Consider the following 17,759-nt stretch of genomic DNA (forward strand, 5'->3'; position numbering starts at 1 on the left):
ACAGACCTGCAATTTATCTGCCCACCACTGGCATTTTCTGCCTTGCCCTCTCCCCAGCAGCATCTGTTGGAGGGATGCTACACAATCTGTTTCTCTGCAAACTTTCCAGAGGGGGAGCATGGCTCTGACACGTCATCACTGTTTGATCTCCAGCACGCTTGGCTTCTGCTCAGAGGGTTTGCACATAACAATGGTGCTTCGTTTGAGTGTCTGTTATCACATTGTGCTGAGGTTGACAGATGCTTCCAAGCACAGTTAATGCCTGTCGGCAGCCCCGAGCCCACAAGCTATGGTGTGGGAGGACCTGAAATCCCACTGGGCCACTCAGCCTGGAGCCCATAAGCCAGAGGGTTTTTTACCTTCCCAGAAGGTTGGAAAGGTACCCTGGGATTCCCAGTATCACCAGGAGCTCCCTCATCCCTAACATCCAGATATTTGTAAGCACCTGCTGCCTACAATTCATGACTAAACTGTAGGAGATAGATTTTTTTTTTGTCTTTGTCATTCACTCGGCTGCTGAGGATCAATGTACACATGGAAAACCTTGTAGCTTCATTTAATATACCTGAGAAAACCAGGTTTTCTGTTCTCCTTCCTGGTACAGGCTGGTAATGATGTATTCTCCTGTCTTTTATTTCCTAAGCACCTTTATCTTAGGAGGCTGGTCTCTAACTTTTGCCTTTGAAGAACTGTCCTAGAATGGCTTTAAATTGCTTTATAGAGTTCAAGTGTTCAGGAGAAAGAGTTATGGACATGCCTGCTCTCTGGCCCCAGAATGTGTTCTTAAACTTTGCGGGCTTTCTTTGTGGTCTTAAACTTTGCAGGCTCTTGTCAAGCATCTCCTGCTGTAAGGATGGTCTCAGTTTGTCCCTGGTTCTTGAAGTTGCAATGTGTAAGGAATCTGCCAAACCTTGATATGACTATCACCATGGAGGGCTTTCTACATATGACACCAAGGAGTGAGCTACTGATGCCAGGCAGGAGAAATTAAGAGGGGCTGGAATCTGCCTGGGCAGTCTCTTAACTGTTGCATGCACTCCTTGTTCCCAAGCAAAAGATCCAGAAATTGTAAAAGAAACCCCACCCTGGGAAAATCCCAACCTTAGGCAAAGTACCCTTCTTCCTACCCCCCACCCCATTCTTACTCATTTCCCAACCCATCCACTCAGATTCCCTGTTCCTTGCTCCAAAATTCAGTGCCTAAATTTGACTTCCTAGGAATTTATGGGCCACATTTTACTTGCCTTTAAAAAATTTGGAGAGGTTTAATTGTGCATGTTACAGAACATTTTGAAACCCACAAAACTATTTAAAGCAGAAATCTGAATTTTTCTTTGATGAGAGGGATTGGGGCAGGAAATCACATGCAGTATAAAAAGAAATGTAATAAACAGGGCCTGAGTTGTTATTTCAGCAGCTTGTCAAGAACCTCAGCCATTCCTTTCACTCTTGTCTCCCTTGTCATGTGCCACCTGGCTATCCAAACTGACGTAGAAGGAGACAAAGTGACATAGTGGTAGATATGAGGAACAGGCAGCACCTCTGGGTCACCAGTTTGGCACTTGCCAAGAAGCAGAAGGCACTGCATGAAAAACGTGGCTGCTCTTACCTTTCCCTCTGCCCTGGGAGTCATCAGGAGCCCACCCAAGGCAGGCCTAGGGACGCTTTCCCCTCTGGAAGGAAGGCAGAGAAGGGAGGGCACCGGTGGCTGGCTCTAGTGCCAGTGTCCCACACTGTTTGCTTTTTTCCCCAGCACATCCTGTGATTGAGAATGGACAGGTGGAGTGTCCCCAGGGATACAAGAGGCTGAACCGGAGCCACTGCCAAGGTAAGGATGCTGCTTTCATCTGTTTTTCTCCTTCTCACATTCTCTGTTAGAACTGAAATTATCTACACAAAATACATTTATCTAAATCCCTGGTTTTGGTCTGCAAAGAATGTGACTTATAAAAACCTCCATGTTCTTATCAAGAATAAAAGAAAACCAGGTAACACAGGACTGTGTGACTCAGCTGACAAGCACAGTGAGCACACGGTTGGGCCAGTACAAGGAAACTCCCCTGTTAAGTCCTACTGACCCAATAAGAACCTGTGTTTATGCTCTGTTAAATGGGAGTGTAAAAACACTTCTTCCATGGTCGGAAGCAACAGAAATTCTGTTTCCTAAAAATATTTGTGAAGGTTATCAGCTTGTTCATTTGTTCATTTACAAGTAGGACAGTGCCAATTTGAACATTTACAAGTGGGAGAGGGCCATAAAAGCCATGCCTTCTGTTCTGACTGTGTCACTTGTTCATGCTGCTAGGCTCCCCTGCCTGCCCCAGGCTGCCAGGATCGATCCATTTCTCACTTCTGTGGTCCCTCAGTTCCATATGAGGAAGGCACCAATCTCTCCCCTTTTCTCTCTTGTTCATGTTTATTAGGCATTTCTTGGACCCACACTGTGTTTTTCTGTCCTCTGACTAAAGAGGAATTTTATTGTTCCCTTCTCGTGATCCCCGAAAAGCTGAGAGGTGTCATCTCACATGCAGCAGGGAGCAAACCCAGGGCTGGCAGTCCAATGACTCATCTCTTTCAGCTGGGACTTTCCACCATGCTTACTTAATTAATGATTCAACCTGCCCACATTGTCCTGAGGGAGAACTTTTAACAACACAACAACTATTCAGCTTGGTGCTCAGATCTCATCCCTTATGTGGCCACAGACAGTGCTGTGATTATGAGGAGCTACCCAGAGACATAAAATACAAGTTGGGGGAACAAAGCAGCTGCAGGGACTCATGTCAGAAAGCAGAGATCTGCAGTGCCTGCTCTGGATTTCTGTCCCCTGTGGATCAGGGAGGAGCAGAGGGAGATGACAGTGTGGATTTGGCTAGGAAGATGTTTTTGCACAGGAAAAAGCATGAACCAGAGATTTGTGCCTCTGGATACTCCTTTGTAAGCTGGACTGGAGAAGTTCTGTTCTTCAGACACTACTGCTTCAAGGTGCTATTCCCATTTCTACTGCTGCAGCAGAACATGTGTCAGGAAGCCTTAGCACCTCACTTTAGGGCCTAGAGTGAGCAATTTGGTGGAGAGGCTACATGGGGTCTTTTTTTGCCAGCCCACATAGGAGGGGAGACTACCTGGCTTTGTGGGCTATTGTTAAAAAACTGTGACTGGAGGAGGACCCTGGCAGAAGCCCACTTTGCTCTGTTCAGTATGGACAGAAGGGGTTTTGTCCAGTGCCTTCCAGCAGAGGAAGGCACTAGAGGATTTGGCTGCACTACGTTGTGCAGCGAAATCCTACTCCTCCTTCCTTCTGCAGATCCCTGTAGCATTGGTACCCCTGACTGACTTAACTTCTGGCCTGCTCTTCATGGCCCTGTGTGTCTCACCTGTGTATGGAGCAGCTGGTGGGATGAATGGAGGAGTTTTAGAGCACAGGACTGGGGAGGACCTCAAGGTCATTAAGTCTGAACTTCAGCTGTCATTGCTGGCTGTGTGACTCACAAGACAGCCCCCTCCACCAAGCAGTAGTGCTTTGGCTCTGAGGAATAAGGCAGTGCTGTGAAAGCTGTTCCTGAGTCTTCCACCCCATCCCTCTTGAAACAGTTCCTAGAGCACCACGGGGTGCTCTGAGGGCACTTGAGGGCTCACCAGGGCCATGTACACTGGCCCTGGGACTGCCCTGTGTCTTTGGCCTAGCATCACGTTGGCATTTCTTCGTCTTGGCAGCTCAGAGCTGTCCTGTGAGCAGTGAGTGGGCCCTGAACCCTCTCACTGATGGCTTTCACCTCTTAGCTTGCAGTATATGTTCCTGTGGTTTGTCTTGGGGTTGTGCTGAGGTTACTCCCAGTCCTACTGCTCTGTGTCTCATCCAGCTCTTCCTGCACTGCTTGTGCCTCCTGACACTGCACATTTTATCAGCATTCTGACTTTTTTGGGCCAAGCTCTTTAGTGAAGATAGAAGGCTACATTATTCCATGAGGACACCTTCCTCCTTACTCTCTAACTGAAAACTGCCCTCAGCTCCCCTTAATGCACTGTTTGCCAATTCCTGTCTTCTCTGGCTTAGCTCATACATTCGTACATGCTGCTGCAGGAGAGCCTTTACTGCAGGTCAAATGGATGATCCCAATGGTGTTTCCCTAGGATAAACCCAGCTTTCTTCCCAAAGACTGTGTCTGATGAGTGCTGAGTCAGGGGCAGAGGCAGAACTTGAGGCAGGGCTTGAATGTGATGACTTCACACTTGCTCACCCTGTTCTTAGAAGAAGGCACAGTGAGCCACAGCTGGCCCACCACCCTTCTGCCTCTGGATGGGATCTGTCAATGCCCTCCCTGCATGCTGGTGCCAAGTTTCTCAACAAGGATCCCCTGTGGGTGATAACTCTACGGAAGCAGTACCAGGAATCAGGAGAAAGGACAGGATTCGCCATTCCTCGCTTGCAAACAGCCATGATAATGGTGACCCTGACAGAGTGGCTCACCGTAGGGGCCACATCTGTTTTCCACAAGGACCAAAAAGCAGAGCAGTCATCTACAAGCCATCCTGCAGCTGCAGCAAGCAAGGTCTGCAGATGTGGGACTACTGTCACCACAGAGGTCCCCTCTGTGCTGCTTGGTGTAGAGGCTGCCTCGGACACCAGCCCAGCTGGGAACCCCTTTGGTTCACAGCACCTGAATGGGAGGCACTGTGTAGGGAGTTTAGCTCACCCTCAGCTTCTTCACATCTCACAAGGTTCTCTTCTCTCCACAGATATCAATGAGTGCTTGATGCAGGGCCTCTGCAAAGATGCCGAGTGTATGAACACCCGTGGCAGCTTCCGGTGTACCTGCAAGCCTGGAAGCATGCTCGACCCGTCCCGCAGCCATTGCGTCTGTAAGTGCTCCAGGGCACCCCTCGGTCTGAGCAGGACCCCATGGCTGAGTGGAAGCCACAGCCTGCTTCACATCTCCTTTGAGTGTACCTGAGCTGGGTTGTTCTGCACTTTTGTGCACAATGGGTTCCAGCCATGCATTATCATTCTCAGTGGACATTGCACGGTCCCTGAAGAGGCTGAAGAGAATGTGCATGTGGTGTGGCAGCAGAGAACACAGCCCCCTGGGATGAGAGAACTCCCACACGAGCTGGATTTTTTGGGGATGACACTGTTGGGGTAAAGGCCCAATGGTTGATGGCCAGGGTGTGTCCTGGAGAGAAGACAGGGCAGCCCTCGGGCAGGCTGGGAGGCACGAGCAGAGGAAGAGCCCAGGGGGAGAGCTGAGCGTCCCCGTTGTCTCTGTGAGAGCTCGGGCACCTCCGGCCCTGACACGCTGTTTGTTTCAGCGGACAAGGCAGTGTCCATGGAGCAGGGGCTGTGCTACCGCTCGGCCGCCGGAGGCGTGTGCAGCCTGCCCCTCCCGCACCGCATCACGCAGCAGATCTGCTGCTGCAGCCGCGTCGGCAAGGGCTGGGGCGACAGCTGCCAGGAGTGCCCCACGCCCGGCTCAGGTGAGATGGGCCTGTCTCGGCTCTGCTCTGGTTACACTGGGGCTGGGGCTTGCCTGGACACAGACTGGGGTTGGGGCTGGCCTGGACACAGACAGCTGCAGGACCCAGAGCTGAGCAGTGCAAATGCTGTCCTGGGAGATGGGCACAGAACCCAGGAAGCAGACCTGGATAATACTGGGAAGATGAAGAAGTCCGTAATGGGAAACCACTCTGTACCAGAGGGAGAACACAACCATATGTGTGCCTGGCTTTATTCAACAGCCCTTTTCTGTCCTACATCTTTTGCTGGGAAGAAAGGCAGGTGAGGATGAGTTTGAGTATCTCAGCATGGGATTGAGTGGAAGGAAAAGCACAAAAACCCTCAGGGACGAGAAAAATGTTCAGATGGTTTGTACAGAGTACCTTGAGTGCTGTGCAGAGTGCTCAGTGCTGAGGTACTCCAGGTTTGCTTTTATCTGCTCCCTTGGTCAGCTTGGACCTTCCTGTGGCATGATCTCTTTTTAGCAGTACTGACCATGGGAAGGGATTTCATTTTTGGGGTCTGGTAATGCCTGTGAGAAACCCATCCTGCTCTGTGAGCACATTCCTTATGCTTGAAGCTTCCACCCACTGCAATTGAGATGTGTTTCTTTAAGAATTTAACTCTTAGAAATTACAGAAAATTATAGGATTGGGGAAACTGGCACCTGCACTCACATACATGCCTGCCTATCTTCACTCCTTTATTCCACTATCCCACTATCATGTCTGGGTATGGTAAGCCAAGTGATCCCTCCACCAGCCTACAACCTCTGCTTTCTAGAGTTTTGATTTGATTTTCCTTCACAGAGGCCTTCAAGGAAATTTGTCCAGCAGGACATGGCTACACCTACTCCAGCTCTGATATCCGACTGTCAATGAGGAAAGCAGAGACAGAGGAGCTGCCCCTCAGCTTAGAAGAGCAAGGGGAGAACAGCAACTGGACTCTGGACTGGACAGCGAGGAGACAGCAACTGCAGGACAGCCTGCGTGGCAGCATCCAGGAGGCATTCCTCTACCCTGGCACCTCAGCAAGACAGGGTAGTGTGGGCTTCTCCTGCTTAAAGCTGCTCCATCTGGGCCCCTAGCAAGGGTGGAAAACTTCTCAGGTCCTGTCATATACCATGGATGGATCTCTGGCTGCAAAGGGCTCCCTACATCTGTATGACTGTAGTGTTCCTGAGGCATGAGGCACTAGGTCTTCAGGTCTTTGGAAACAAGGTTGAGTGTTTCAGGCTTCTGCAACTGCATCTTTGCAGTTGGTGCTGAGTGGCCAGGCTGCCTCCACCAGGACCTCAGGTCTGAATGGCGAGCCTAGGACTCCAGTCCTTGGGCTTCTGTCCAGCCCAGCTGGAGGGCAGTGTGACCAAGTGCTTGTGCCAGTATTTGCTGGAGCAGTTGTTCCTGGGGTCTGCACAGTGCCAGGAGTCCAGGTGTGCTGGCTTTGGGAACAAGCTCTTGCAGACAAATGTGAAGGACCGAATGGCAGTGTCTTAGAGGTGAAGTTAGGGCAGTCAGGGTTTGAGGAGGATGCCTGTCTTCTCTCTACTCATCATGCACTGTTTCCTTTTCCAGGTGAAATTTCTCCTGCTGTGCAGGTAAGGTTTGTCTGGCTGGAAGGGGGATGTCATACAAATTAACTAAAAGAGTGGAGATTTAGATTAGATATTAGGAAGAAGGTCTTTACTGTGAGGGTGGTGAGACACTCAAACAGGTTGCCCAGAGAAGTTGTGGATGCCCCAGCCCAGGAAGTTTTCAAGACCAAACTGGATGGGGCTCTGAGCAACCTGGTCTAGTAGAAGGTATCCCTTCCTATGGCAGGGGGAACTAGATGATCTTTAAGGTCCCTTCCAACCCAAAACATTCTATGATTCTGTTCCTGCTTACACTCTTTTTACTGTTCAGCCAGGCAGGTATGGGAGTTGTGGCTCCAGCCATGTCTACACTGCATCTCTCAGGGACTGAAGCTCTAGATGGGAGGGATTATCTGTGATGAACTCAGTCCTAAAGAGCAAAAGGGTGAATTACAGCAAGGATTTATCCCACTATAAAAGAACATCATGAAGAATTTTGGTTTGACATTCTGTTCTATGCTGCATATTCAAGTTTGCTCTGCTTTCACTAACTTAATATCAGCTGTATTTACACAGCTGAGTTGTGGGCACTCACTGTCAGACTGGCCTGGCTGTAGGGCTGATGGGCAGCAGGATAAGGGAACTGTTGTAGTCAGCTTTAGGCATGCTTCTCTCATGGAGCCCAGTGTCCTGCTCAAGCCCAGCTCACCCTGTGTTGAGGTGAGTGCAGCAGGAGCACCACTGGAGCAGTCAGGGCAGGAGTCTCCAAACTGGCTGTGTGAATTCACCCTGTCTGATGGAAGCAGCCTGGGGACTGATTTTCTGCTAGGCTCTCCTAGGGCTGTGTGACTTCATTTGAGTCTCACTTGAAAAATGTGTGCCTCTTGATCCATGCTGTCAGTAGAGGTCTGGCCATATCCCTCCTGAGCATATCTCTCTGTGCTCTCTTGCTGTATCAGCTCATCCCTCGGACACATGCAGCACCTCTGAGGGAAAGGACAGCACTGCCATTGTCACTGCTTCATAAACATGAAGTGACTTGGCTCAAGTACATGTGAGAAATCTCAAGACAGGGCAGAAATTTGAACCAAAGCTTCCAAATGTGAAGTCTACGACTTATATTGTTCAGTTACCTGTTTTCTTCATCCATTGTGGAAAGCTCCACAGAGCAGGGACTTGGGACTCAGGTTGTGCTCCAGCATTTCCTTTGGCAGCCATAGGTTTGCCTGGAGGGGATGCTGAGAAAGAGCTTCTAGCACAAAACACCCTTCTGGTAAGGAAGCACTGTTGAGGCTGGTCAAAGCAGCAGCTGTCTTCAGCCCTCCAGAGCTGCTGGTGACAGTGGCAGTATTTACCGTGCCTTGATGACCTTCTGGCCACCTTGAGGAGATGCCTGCCTGGCAGCAGTGCCCTGGTCTCACCTGCACAGTGTGCTGCCACAGCTCCTCTGTGGGTGACCCTCGGGGCATGGCCTGAAGCTGTTCTGCCCAGGATGACAACAGAGCAGCCCTGCCAAATGCACCCAGCTGGGACAGCTTCTCCTCCTAGGATGGCGATCCTGGGGAGAAAAAGGAGCCAGGAGGTGGATGGGAAAATGTCACAGGGGTGCTGCATCCCAGTTCCATGCACAAGAATGCTATGTTTCTGTCCCTCAGGGAACTGCTGATGCCACTGCAGAGCCTGCCGTGCGCAGAGGTGAGTGCCAGGCTGGTGGGAGGGCAAGGCATGTGTGGGGAAGAGAATGGGGCCGTGAGGAAAGTGGAGAGACTGGAAGCTCATGCCATGCCCCAAGGGCCACCCCTCTCTTCATGGCAGCCCCCAGTGCTGGGCAGGACAGGCTCCTGGCTGGGCTGGCTGTGGGCAGCACAGAGGACCCCATCACACTGGGTGGCTGATGTGGGGCTATTGGAATGTGGGGAGGTGATGAATATCCAGCAAGTGTAGGAGGCTGTGTTAAATAATAAGATTATAGAGTTGCAACCACCCTGCAGCTTCTTCCTATGTTCTTTTTTGGTGCTGTGGTTGCCAGGACAGCCAGCACAGGTAAATCTTGGGTTAGCATCTCTGCCTGGGATCAGGTAGCTTGACCTTCCTCTTTTCTTCTTCCACAGCAGAGGAAGAGGAGTTCTGGCACGGTCCTCGCCAGCCTGGCCCCACTCCCACCTGGGATGCTGCTGCTCCAACACAGGTGCCAGCAGGTGGGTGTGTGTCCACCGGTCATGGGGATTTCCTCAGTAGCCCCTCTGTGCTACTGGTACTACAGTGAAATTATGTCCTAAGTTCTGCCCACGGGCTCTCTCCCTTAACCAGTCTGTTTATCTGCCCACATGCCTCCTTGATTTCCCAAAGAAAGGTCCCTGACCTGCCACTCTTGTCCCAGCCTGGGCCCAGCTGCTGCCGGCCGCGGGGAGTCACAAGAGCGAACCTGAATGGGGAGCAAAGTGTTTGTATCTCCGGGTCCTTCCCCGCCTGCAGCTGCCCTGGCCGGCACAGCGGTGGCTGCCGAGCAGGACAATCCCACACCCGCTCGGTGGCTCTGGCCCCGTGCCCCGGCCGAGCCGTGCGCTGACTCATCGGGCAGGGGGAGCAGGGCAGCCATGTGGCCCCGGGGCGGCTTGTTTACTGCGCCGGAAACAAGGCCGCTGTTGTTCCAGCCTTGCTCAAGTGTCTGGGAGTGTGGTCCCTGCCCTGCGCCGGGGGCTGGAGCACCTTGGGGAGCGGGCCTGGCGGAGGCACCTTGCTGAGGAATGCGTCTCCTCAATAGCCTTTTGTTTGGGTTGGGCTGCCCCTCACTCCCCCCGCTGGCTTTATGCCGAGGGGTGTGTGGTGCCTCGCTGCCCCTTCACTGCTGCCTGTGCTCGGCTTAGCAGGGTGGTGCGAGGCGGGGGGCCCTGCCGTCACCCCACAAGGAACGCCATCACAGGTGTCAGGATCTGCTGCCAGCTCTAGTTTAAGGCACAGGGCTGCAGTGCAGGTGAGAATATACAGCACTGGGGCATGCCAGCTCAGGCCACAGGAGCCCCAGGAGGTGACAGGCTCTGCTGTGTCCTCCCTGCTGTCCCGTGGGTGCAGGCTCTCTGAAGGAGAGGAGCAGGCTCAGCATCGCTCTCCAAGAAGAGAAAAAGCAGCCTCCTGGTATGGTGCTGGGGACACAAAGCAGGCACCAGATTCCATGCACCCTTTTGGGGCTGCTCCCAACCCTGTGCTCTCTCTTTGCAGGGGTCAGTGGCTGTGCCTCCTCACCCCTTTCCTGTGGAGCTGGTGCTTGTGTTCTGACCCCAGAGGGATACAGCTGCTTGTGCCACCCTGGTTACACCTTGGACCCCAGCCGCCTCCACTGCATTGGTAGGTTGGCCATTGATGGTCTGACTGCTCTGCCTTCTGGGCCTCAGCAGCCCATTCAGTCCTTCTGGGGAAGGTCTTCTGGCAGCTGTGCTGAGGCCCTGCCCACTGCTGCTCTGCGGGGCTGGCAGGGGCTGCAAGCAGAAGGTGGTGACTGCTGGTCTTCCTTCCCTGCCTGGTGGTAGATGAAGATGAGTGTCTGAAAGACCCTTGTGCTGGAAAAGGTCGCTGCATCAATAGTGTGGGCTCCTATTTCTGCCTCTGCTACGCTGGGTACACCCTGGCTGTTTCGGCGGGCAAACAAAGCTGTGAGGGTAAGTAGTGTTCACCTGGCACAGAGCTGCCATCTCTCCAGGGCCTCTTTGTTCTCTCAACCTCACACTCTCTCATCAATGTGCACACACACGTGCACACCTGCACATCCTCCCTTCCCACAGGCCTGCCATAGACAGCCTGATCATGGCAATCACTATCTCCTGCTTGCTTGGGGATAGGACCTTGCCCATGATGGTCCAGGCAGGAGTCTGTGATGCCAGCCCTGATCACTGCTTCATGGCTAGGAGGATGCTGGGGCAGGTGGGGGATAGAGGAGAGCCCCAGCACAGATCCCTTGGGTAGAGCCAGCTGCAGGGGGAGCATGTGCTCTCCTGCACCCAGCCTTCCTGGCACTGGTGGAGGAAGACTCAGGACTGTCTCCCTGTGTGTTGCCAGACCGAGACGAATGTGAGCAGCCTTCTATCTGCCGAGGACAGCAGTGCATCAACACACCTGGCTCCTACCACTGCCAGTGCAAGGAGGGCTTTGCCATGGGCCCCAGAGGACAGTGTGAAGGTAAAGCTTGCTGCTCCCAGCAACCCCTGCGCCTCCAACCTACCCTATACACTTCCTTTTCTCATCACTCTGTGTCTCCTCCTGTAAGGGAGGTAGGACACTCCCACATTTGTCTGCCCTGTGCCCTCCCCAAGGACTGCCTGTCCTCTCCTTTGACTGCAGGAGAAACAGTCTTTTCCTGGCCAGAGGGAATGGAGTTCTCCCAAGATTCTCTCCCATCTCTCCATGGAGTTCCCCAATGACCAGCCCATTCCAGCTTCCCATTATGGAGGGACATGCCTATATATTTTCATGCCACCTTGGCTTTGTCACAGAATTGTCATGCTGGCAGGTGGACTGCAGGGAGAGCAGGCTGCAGAGACTCAGGCCACCCATCCCCATTGCATCCCATTCACATGTCAAGACCTGGGCCCTTCAAAGCTTTCACTCTTGTCAATGTATGTTGTGCTTGATCAAAGACTCCCCTTTCTCAGTAGCTCATCTCTGTCACAGAGTGGAGGCTATTTTAGGAGGCAGTACAGGAAACAGGGCATGCACAGAATGCTGCTTCCCCCCACACAGCCTCCAGAAAGCACTTGCCTTAAGGACAACTGAGCTGGAGGTTGCTTCCTAATCATAGTTACGAAACTCCCTGATGAGATGGCCCTGCACAGATGTTCTCTGATCCCTTTCTCTGCCCATGCACATTCCTGGCCTTGGCAACACCCTGCAGCAGTGAGTTTAGCTGCTGACTTATGTCAGCTCTCAGATGTGGGTGTAGGATCCTGAGGGATAGGTGGGGCCAAAAGAGATTTTGTTTAAGCCCCAGCAAACACATCTCAACTCCTATTGGGTATCACTGTGCCCTGGAGGGAAACTCTGAGGATCCAGCTGGAAAGGACATTGGAGACTGCTGCACTGTTTACCTTTGGGAGCCTGAAAGAACTGTGTTTCTTGGCAGATGTCAACGAGTGCATGGATCCCAGCTCTTGCCCCAGTGGGAGATGTGTCAATACACTAGGATCCTACCAGTGTGTCAGCTGTGGGGCTGGCTACCGGCCCAGGAACGGAAGATGTATTGGTGAGAAATTTGGGCTGCCTCTGGGCAGCACCCCTGCGGCAGCGCTCCCTGTAAGCCTCAAAAGGAGCAGGGGCACAGGCAGCATCCTTCTCCTGCAGTCAGCCAGCCTGTTTGGCCAGAGCATATTGCACTCATAGCTTGTGTGGAGGGACTGCTGTGAGCACCCTCCCATGCCGTGTTGCCTTCTGTGTCACACAGATGTGGATGAGTGTCTCGTGGAGGGGACTTGTGCTCACGGGCAGTGTGTCAACCTGGATGGCTCCTTCCGCTGCTCCTGCTACCGCGGCTACGAGCTGGCGCCTGATGGGAAGAGCTGCCAAGGTACTAAGGAGCCATGTGTCCAGACACTCTGAAGTGTCACATACTCAGTCCAGAGGGTTCCCTAGGCTGTCCCTAAGCACTTGGCTCTGCCTGAGTCCTGGCCATCATGCTGGCTAGTTCCCCCAGCACATGTGCCCCTTAGTCATGGTTGCTCTGCATTTTTTCCTCTTATCCCTCTCTCCCTCATGTGTTTATGCAGACATTGATGAATGCACAGCTCGGGCTCCCTGTCCCTCTGGACTCTGCCTCAATACTGAGGGCTCCTATTCCTGCATGTCTTGTGACACCGGCTATGCTGTCTCCAGAGATGGCAGCATGTGTGAAGGTATCCCTTCCCCAGGAACAGAGCAGGGGATGCTGGAGGAAATGAAGGAAGAGACATTGCCATAGCTGGGTTACTGGTGGGGCAGTTACAGGCTTCTTTAGCCTCAGGATCCTTTTCCAGCTCTTTAGCTTCCTGTTCAGCAGAGAGCATGGAAGGTTGCGAGCATATGTCGCTTGGAGCAGCAGGAAGGTGATTTTGCTCACACAGGAAGGGATGGGGGAAAGATTCATGGACCAATGTTGATCTAGAAGATGATGACAAAGGCCAGAGGAGTACAGGGGGCCTGGAAACATTGCAGAGTTGTGTGTCTTTTAGTTCAGAACATATACATCAAATGTAGGCCTTCAACAGAAGGAGAAACCTTGGGTCCACAGCCCATGGAGAGACTGTGAGCACCCAGGTTTCATAATTTTTCTCCAGTCCCTAATATAACTTGGACATGTTTAAAAGGAAAAGCTTAGAACAAGGTCTCTGCTGTGCCAGGTATGCTGGCGGAGACTTAACAGCAGCACTAATTTGTGTTGGTTGCAGTGCTGAGACATGAGAGTGCTCAGTTTACAGCTCAACTGCCCCAGCACAAGCAGGAAAACTCCATCTCTGATGGCTGACTGGAGGGGGATATCCTGGGCTTGAAATGGCTTGATGCAAATTCCCTGTTTGGAGCAAGGAAGGGAAAGGGCAGAGCTGGCAAAGGTATTTGTTTAAAGAATGGCCACGTGCTGAGAATTTATCTCTGGAGCACTGCAGAGCCCTGCAGCCTGCACGTAGCTGGCAAATGTAAGATCTTGCCTTTGATGTGACTCTCAGAAGGATCCCCCTGTAAGGGGGCCTCCAGGAGGGGAGTAGAGGGAAGTTTTCCTCCCTTAATTCTCTCTGTTTTGATGTCTGAGAAAGCCAGTGTGAAATGAACTAATTTTGCATTTGATTTTTGGGTGTGATGGAAGAGCCGTGGTTTGATGCCTTACATCTGCCCTCCCCTTTTCCCAAGACTCCACATGAGCTGCCCCAGCTCAGCCACCTTGCCCCAGCCATTTCACGAGGGCATCTTATCAGGGTTTGATATTGTTTGGGTCACACTGACCTGATGGCAGGATGGTATGTTCCTCCCTGCCTTGGCTGGTGGCCTTGTCTGTGGATTTAGGTTTCATATTTGAAACATGATAAGGGTTTTGTGATAGTTTTTTGGTAAATAAACTAGATTTTGGTTCCTGTCCAGAAGGATTCAATAATACTGCTTCTTGCAACCCTTTGAGAGTGAAAAGCTGGGAATGCTGCCTGAGGTGGTAGGGATCGATACTCTTTGTGCCTGTGGCATGCTCAGTGCTCTGCAAAGGGGAAAGTGTCCCTCCCTACCTTCAGAAGCTGCCAGTCTCAGGGCTTTACCTCCTGTCAGTGCCGTGTTCTCCCGTGCTTGCCCCTACCTCAAGGGCTGCAGGCAGTCTGCTGGCATCTTGCAGCCCTCTGTGTGAGGGAAGGTATCCCTCTCTCCTCTGCTGTGAGAAAAATCCTCAGAGTGACAGCAGATTCTGGCCAAGGCCTGGGAGAGTTGGGTGAGAGAGGGTTTGTGGAGAGCTCTGCAGTTGGGTAAGGGTTGTTGTAGGCACCTGGACAGCTCTTCCACGAGAAGGACATTGTAAACAAGTCTGGCAAGCGAGAAAGCAGAGCCTTGGAAGGTAGGGCTGGTGCTGCATTGCTCTGCTGATGTTTGCTCTTGTGCAGTCAGCTGAAGGGAGGATTTGTCAACAACTGTGACTCTGCATTGGCCTCTTGGTGGTTGTTGTATGCAGAGCAGAGTTCTGCTGGAGACAGACACTGGGGTTAGCAGTACCCCTGTGCTCACAGAGTCACAGAATGTCTAAGGCTGGAGGGAACCTCTGGAGTTCATCTCATCAACACACTGCTCAAGCAGAGCCACCAACAGTTGCCTGCCCAGGACTACATCCAGATAGTTTTTCAGTATCTCCAAGAAGGGAGACTCCACAATGTCTTTGGGCAACCTAGGCCAGTGCTCTGCCACTGTCACAGAAAGTGTGTTCAGGCAGGACCTCCTGTATTTCAGTTTGTGCCCCTTGCCTTTGGTCCTGTCACTGGGCACCATTGACTTGGGGCTGGGATAGTGTTTTGCTGGTCCCTATGATGGAAGGGAGTGAAGAGTCTGGGCTGAATCTGCACGGCCCAGTAACAGGGAGTCTCTACCCTCTTCTCACTGTGATGGGATGGTCTGGGAGGACAGCTCAAACCCACTTTGCAGGCCAACAGCTGGGTGATGCTTCTGTGGATGGGGATCTTCTCAAGTGGTGGCAAGAGTTGGGGCCTCACTCTGTGCTGTGCCCTTCCTCTTGGCAGATCTGGATGAGTGTAAGGACCCTGCTGTCCAGTGCCTGGGGGGAGAGTGCAGAAACACACCGGGCTCCTATGAGTGCCACTGCCAGGCTGGCTTTGAGCTCATCAATGGCACAATATGCAAAGGTATGAACCTCATCCATGCAGCTCTCTGGGTCCAGGACATAGTGGATCCCCCTTCTTTTTCAGCAAGGAGGCTGCTGGTGCCAAGGCAAGTGATGCCACCGTGCATGGCACATCCATAAGGCTGTAGTCAAATTTGGGCTCACCATGGACAGGGAAGATCTCTGTTTCCATGATGAGAAAATAAGGGGCCAGGAGCCCTTTGAAGGCTGCCTGTAAGAGACTGGGAACAGGGAATCCATGTGGCTTTGGTGAAGGATGAAGCCCAGGGCTGGGTGCACGGTTCTGCTTCCTCTGCAGATGTGAATGAGTGCCTGAACAGTGAGATCTGTAGTCCCAATGGCGAATGTCTTAACAGTCAAGGATCCTACTTCTGCATTTGTGCTCCTGGCTTCTCAAATGTGGCTGGTGGAGTCAGCTGCCAAGGTGAGTTGAAGGGTGGCAGGAACAAACCTTAGGTTCTGCCCTCTGCTTCCTGCCCTGCTTTGAGATCCAGGCTGATGTTTTTGTTATGATTTCACAGATGTGGATGAATGTGCAGACAAATCCCTGTGCTCACAAGGCCAGTGCCTGAACACAGAAGGCTCCTACAGATGCCTGTGTGAAAATGGATTCAAACACTCCCCGGAGACTGATGATTGCGTGGGTGAGAGCTCATTGCTGGGAAGATCAGCCTCCCAGAATTTGAGGGGACGAATGCAGCCAGTGCAGGGGGAGGGCAGTTCTGCTCCCAGCACTCAAAGATGCTGGTGACTTGTAAGGAGGACTAGCACTGGTTCAAGACCTCTGGCCAGCCAAAGCAGACCCAGGTGCTGCTTTGAACAAACAGGGTCCCCATCTGACCATCTTCATCCCCTTGCTCTCCTTCCTGCAGATGTGGATGAGTGTAAAGAATATGGGGATGCCATCTGCGGCACGTGGCGGTGCCAGAACAGCCTGGGCTCCTACCGTTGTATCATGGGCTGCCAGCCTGGCTTCCACTGGACCCCCTTGGGTGACTGCATTGGTGAGTACAGCCCTGGCTCTCCCTGCCCCTCACCCTGGCGGGAACAGGGACATCTCTGCCAGAGGCGCAAGGGAGAAGGAGGAAATGTGTGGCTGGTGGAGAGGCAGATAATGCTGAGAATTTGTTTTCTTGGCTGCGCTGCCTGCTTGTGTCTAGACTTCTCTCTTCCTGGCATCTGGAACAGACACTGCATTGTGCTGCTTTCCGCTTGGGGAGAGTCCTGGGCAGGTTACAGCCATTCCAGGCTTAGGGCTGGACCGCAGCTCCCTGTAAGCTGTGCTTGCTGGGGCCACTGCCAGTCACCTGCCTGGCAGGCCTGGGTGAGTGGAAAGGCTGCTGGTACCAGAGCATGCTAGACTAGTCAGTCTGGGTTTCAAGCCTAGGCTTCAGCAAAGAGGAAAGAGCAAAGGGGTTTTTGCATTTTTTGAGGCTCCCCCCAGCTCAGGGAAGGTTGCAGCAGGGAGGAGCTGCTGCCAGCCACTGGTCTCTGGGCTGCACTAAGACTCAGCCTTAGCACGTGGAGCTGCCCCTGGCCTTGGGAACCTTGGGTTGTGGACACACAGCTGTTCTGACTGCTCCAAGAAAGTTTCCATGCAGCACCTGGAGCTTGTAGGCTCTGTGTCCCTTTACACCTCTGCAGGAAACTGCTACCCTCAGCCACTCCTGCCAGTCACCTCCCATACTTCCCATCAATTTCCCATTCCCCCCTGCCCCTATTGCTCTTTTCACATGGCTTCTTTGTGGCTCTCAGTGTTGCAAGAAGCTTCTCTTAACATGCATACTCATAGGTAATTGGAGCAGCCAGACCCAGTCTCTCACATCAAGGAAATGCCTGTCCCAGTCCCAGATCTTGGGGTCAGAGCCAAAAGACCTGAGTAGGGGTGTCCACTGGGAGAAGTGGCGACTAGGACAGTTCTTGTTTTTGGCTTTGCTGCAGACATTGATGAATGTGCCAATGAGACGCTGTGCGGGAGCCACGGCTTCTGCGAGAACTCGGATGGCTCCTTCCGCTGCCTCTGTGACCGTGGCTATGAGAGCTCACCTTCCGGGCACTACTGCATTGGTGAGTCTGCAGTCAGCAAAGGAGAGCCATCCCTGCTGGGTGATGGCTCCCAGGCCACAGACAGGGACTGCTCTCACGCCTTGAGAATCACACACATGGACAGGGCAGCTCATGGAGTCAAAACCCCTTCCCTTATCACAGCAGATCTTTGGGATTGCAAAGGACCAGGCTCTGAAAAAGTGAGTGTTTAACCATGAACGTGGAGCCCTATTCTGTCCAGGTGGAAAGGAGGTCCTTGGGGGATGGAGACAGTGAAGGTGCTACAAAGGTACTTTAAT

The 17,759-nt window shown here is 52.5% G+C and overlaps 1 protein-coding gene across 4 annotated transcripts in view; it reads left to right on the plus strand.

The window, feature by feature from the left end:
- LTBP2 (latent transforming growth factor beta binding protein 2) overlaps positions 1 to 17,759 on the plus strand; it is a 71,743-nt gene that overhangs the window by 46,004 nt on the left and 7,980 nt on the right. For 3 of the 4 annotated variants that reach the window (XM_063160299.1, XM_063160300.1, XM_063160301.1), the window contains 18 exons: positions 1,754 to 1,828; positions 4,741 to 4,863; positions 5,311 to 5,475; positions 6,304 to 6,534; positions 7,069 to 7,091; positions 8,723 to 8,762; positions 9,179 to 9,265; positions 10,287 to 10,412; positions 10,595 to 10,723; positions 11,121 to 11,240; positions 12,181 to 12,300; positions 12,499 to 12,621; positions 12,821 to 12,946; positions 15,293 to 15,415; positions 15,713 to 15,838; positions 15,936 to 16,058; positions 16,287 to 16,418; positions 17,356 to 17,481. In XM_063160299.1, the coding sequence (XP_063016369.1) occupies positions 1,754 to 1,828; positions 4,741 to 4,863; positions 5,311 to 5,475; positions 6,304 to 6,534; positions 7,069 to 7,091; positions 8,723 to 8,762; positions 9,179 to 9,265; positions 10,287 to 10,412; positions 10,595 to 10,723; positions 11,121 to 11,240; positions 12,181 to 12,300; positions 12,499 to 12,621; positions 12,821 to 12,946; positions 15,293 to 15,415; positions 15,713 to 15,838; positions 15,936 to 16,058; positions 16,287 to 16,418; positions 17,356 to 17,481 (2,118 nt within the window). The remainder of the gene's footprint in view (positions 1 to 1,753; positions 1,829 to 4,740; positions 4,864 to 5,310; positions 5,476 to 6,303; positions 6,535 to 7,068; positions 7,092 to 8,722; positions 8,763 to 9,178; positions 9,266 to 10,286; positions 10,413 to 10,594; positions 10,724 to 11,120; positions 11,241 to 12,180; positions 12,301 to 12,498; positions 12,622 to 12,820; positions 12,947 to 15,292; positions 15,416 to 15,712; positions 15,839 to 15,935; positions 16,059 to 16,286; positions 16,419 to 17,355; positions 17,482 to 17,759) is intronic. The other variant, XM_063160298.1, reaches the window with a different exon arrangement.

Source organism: Melospiza melodia, chromosome 6 (assembly GCF_035770615.1).
Source record: "Melospiza melodia melodia isolate bMelMel2 chromosome 6, bMelMel2.pri, whole genome shotgun sequence".
NCBI lineage: Eukaryota > Metazoa > Chordata > Aves > Passeriformes > Passerellidae > Melospiza > Melospiza melodia.